The 2668-nt window shown below is 50.7% G+C and overlaps 1 protein-coding gene across 1 annotated transcript; it reads right to left on the bottom strand.

Moving 5' to 3' along the window:
• Positions 1-1607: 1607 nt before the first annotated feature.
• On the bottom strand, positions 1608-2621 carry EMH_0084210 (uncharacterized protein; the record flags this gene model as incomplete). The annotated part of the gene is made up of 2 exons (XM_038022853.1): positions 1608-1814; positions 2277-2621. The coding sequence occupies 2 exons, from the start codon at positions 2619-2621 to the stop codon at positions 1608-1610; spliced, it is 552 nt and encodes a 183-aa protein (XP_037878707.1).
• Positions 2622-2668: the final 47 nt, after the last annotated feature.

Here is a 2668-nt window from a genome sequence, read left to right as displayed (position 1 = left end):
AACAAGACAGAGGCGGGGGCCAGTTCTGACCTGTAGAGATTGCAAGATCCGCCATAGTCCCAAGCAGCTCGTGGTACGGAGCTTTTTAACCCGACTTTGTACAGGATATGCTCATCGCGGAAGGCCGTTGGACCCTAATGACGACAGGATACTGCATAAATCGAGATATATGTATGCACATCTAGTCGTAAGCAGATTCCACTAAACAGGCTCAGGTCTCCGCTTGCTGCTCGATCTTTGGGCTGGCATGCATTAAAGGTTGATTCTTCGTGCAAACAGAGCGCATTACTTGCTTTGAACCCCTTAGAGCAATAACTGCAAGAACTGCTCGAACGCGATCTTCGTTCTTTGCAAGTACTACGAGCACAAGTAGCAGCTGTTGAACGTATGGGTTACGATGCATTAAAATGCGTAGATACCAGACAGATTGAATCAGCTCATGCCTTCGAGTCAAATCCGTNGGTTACGATGCATTAAAATGCGTAGATACCAGACAGATTGAATCAGCTCATGCCTTCGAGTCAAATCCGTCTACTGGTTAGCTCCAGGTTGCTAGCATCTACCCATGCACATCATTTTTGTTGAAGGCCCTTCCATGAAGGCTTCTCATTGAGATGGCTATACGCGAGCGCCAACCACTTAGTTGGAAAAAAATCCTTTTTTCCAATGCACGTACTGCTATATTATAAGTGGCATTTTGGACCTTCGGCAGGGAACGGAGAACAGGGGTTTGTGACAGCACACTTTCCCCACATCACCTGTCGGAAGATGACCCGCATATACATACTGTTGTTCTGCAGCCTCTGCTCACTTTGAATTCCCAACACACATATAAATGCAAATATGCACCGGGATGACAACGAGCCACTGAGCATAATCTGCTGAGTGCTTGCCGTGCTTGTCGGGCGTGAAGTACGGGACCGAAGCAAGAGCCAGGCACCCCAGAAGTATTTTAGGTGTACTCAGCCACCGCCAATGAGGCGTAGGTGTTGAAGCGTGCTTCTAACTGTGATTCAAGGAGATTACAAAATGAAAAAAACAGCAGAGGAGCGACGGACGGGCAAGCTGTAGCCGAATAACAAATGAAGACGCGGCAAAATACCGGTGCCATCGATAGGATATCTTCTAGAGAGTGCGCATCAGATATTAGCCCTCTACGGGACGATGCCGTTTAACCAATGAAAGTTACTCTACGCATAGCAGATTGAATGCCCACGGAGAATTGTTCTAACGGTTAGGTGATGCTGGCTCATCGCATCCTGCACAGAGGATCAGGAGGAGAATGCATTCGTCCAATTTGAAAATTTAGTGTACCTTCGACTGTAGCCTGTATGCTGTGCTTGGCTTTGGCTTGCTTGTTTGCACGTTTACATGCATTCGCACCGAAGTAAACCTGGTGCGGAAGACCAGTAGAACCTTCCCAACACTTTTCCCAACCTGTAGGGCTACTGCCTGGCAAGACAGTTGCATGCAATGAAAGAACTGAATGGCGTCTACAGGCATTGGGAGCCTGGCGAGCACATATCCAACGAAAAGCGAAGAAAATCGTTTCAGTGGAGGAGAGAGTGAGCAAATTAGGTTTCTAAACTGTCGAACTGAGTGAAAGCTTAACGGGAGGAAAACATGTTAAGGCACAGGATGGAAAAAGTGTAGAAGGATGCCTCATGACCTAAGTTGAATTGCTGCACGCACGGCAGCTTAACTCGAGCGCTGCTCCGCAGTAGCAGCGGCAGGCCCGGAGGCAAACGCAGTTGCACATGGGCCGATAGAGCTCTCTGGTACAGCAACATGCACCAGTCTTTCTCTCGCAGCCCCTGCAAGAGAGCCCCGTGGCAAGTAGAGACACTTGTCGTCTAGCAAACGGCAACACTCAGCCGCTGCAGCATTAAAGGAAGGACCCAGGGACAAGAAGAGCTGCATTCACAATGGAAAAGGGACAAAAAAACTGTAACACCGGGTTACTTCACTGCATGAGTTCACCGCTAGCACGGAGCCCATGAGCGTCTAGCACTGCCATCGAACAAGCCATCATGCTTTGATGCTGGTGCTCCTACTGTTGCTCATGCTACTGCTGCTGCTTTTTCTACTGCTGCTGTTTATTCTACTGTTGCTGTCTCCTTTTACTGGCGGCGGTACGTGTTCTGGTGCTGCCTGTATATNCTGCTGTTTATTCTACTGTTGCTGTCTCCTTTTACTGGCGGCGGTACGTGTTCTGGTGCTGCCTGTATATGGGCTGGTGGCTTTGGGGCTATCGGTGGTTGCGGGGGCTAGCTCACCTCTAAACGAATGCGGATGTTGGGCACGGCCTCTTGCAACAACCTGAGGAGGTTCTTTTCGGTTGCTGCCTTCAGGGCCTCCCAGGCCTGCTGCGACTTGCTGCGCGCTGCTGCAGATGCCCCTATGGGATTCAGCAAATAGGCGTCGGCGTCAATAGAGTAGTCAACTGTATACACCGCACTATCGTGCTCTGTTATCCCTGGGATACTGAACGGTCGCTGCGCGCTGGTGCTGCTGGTGCCCTGCTGCAGCCCTTCGTTATCGCTGCTGCTGCAATCAAACTCCCTAAGATGCAGGGACACCAGGGCCTCTAGTGCAGCTTTGCTGAGGCCTTCGCCCCACATTCCCTGCGGCAGCCGCGGCCGCTGTTGCTGCTGTCTGGGGCCCTGGG

The sequence above is a fragment of the Eimeria mitis genome, genomic scaffold, assembly GCF_000499745.2.
Source record: "Eimeria mitis Houghton genomic scaffold, Emh_scaff5779, whole genome shotgun sequence".
Lineage (NCBI taxonomy): Eukaryota > Apicomplexa > Conoidasida > Eucoccidiorida > Eimeriidae > Eimeria > Eimeria mitis.
This window is presented reverse-complemented; position numbering and strand designations above follow the sequence as displayed.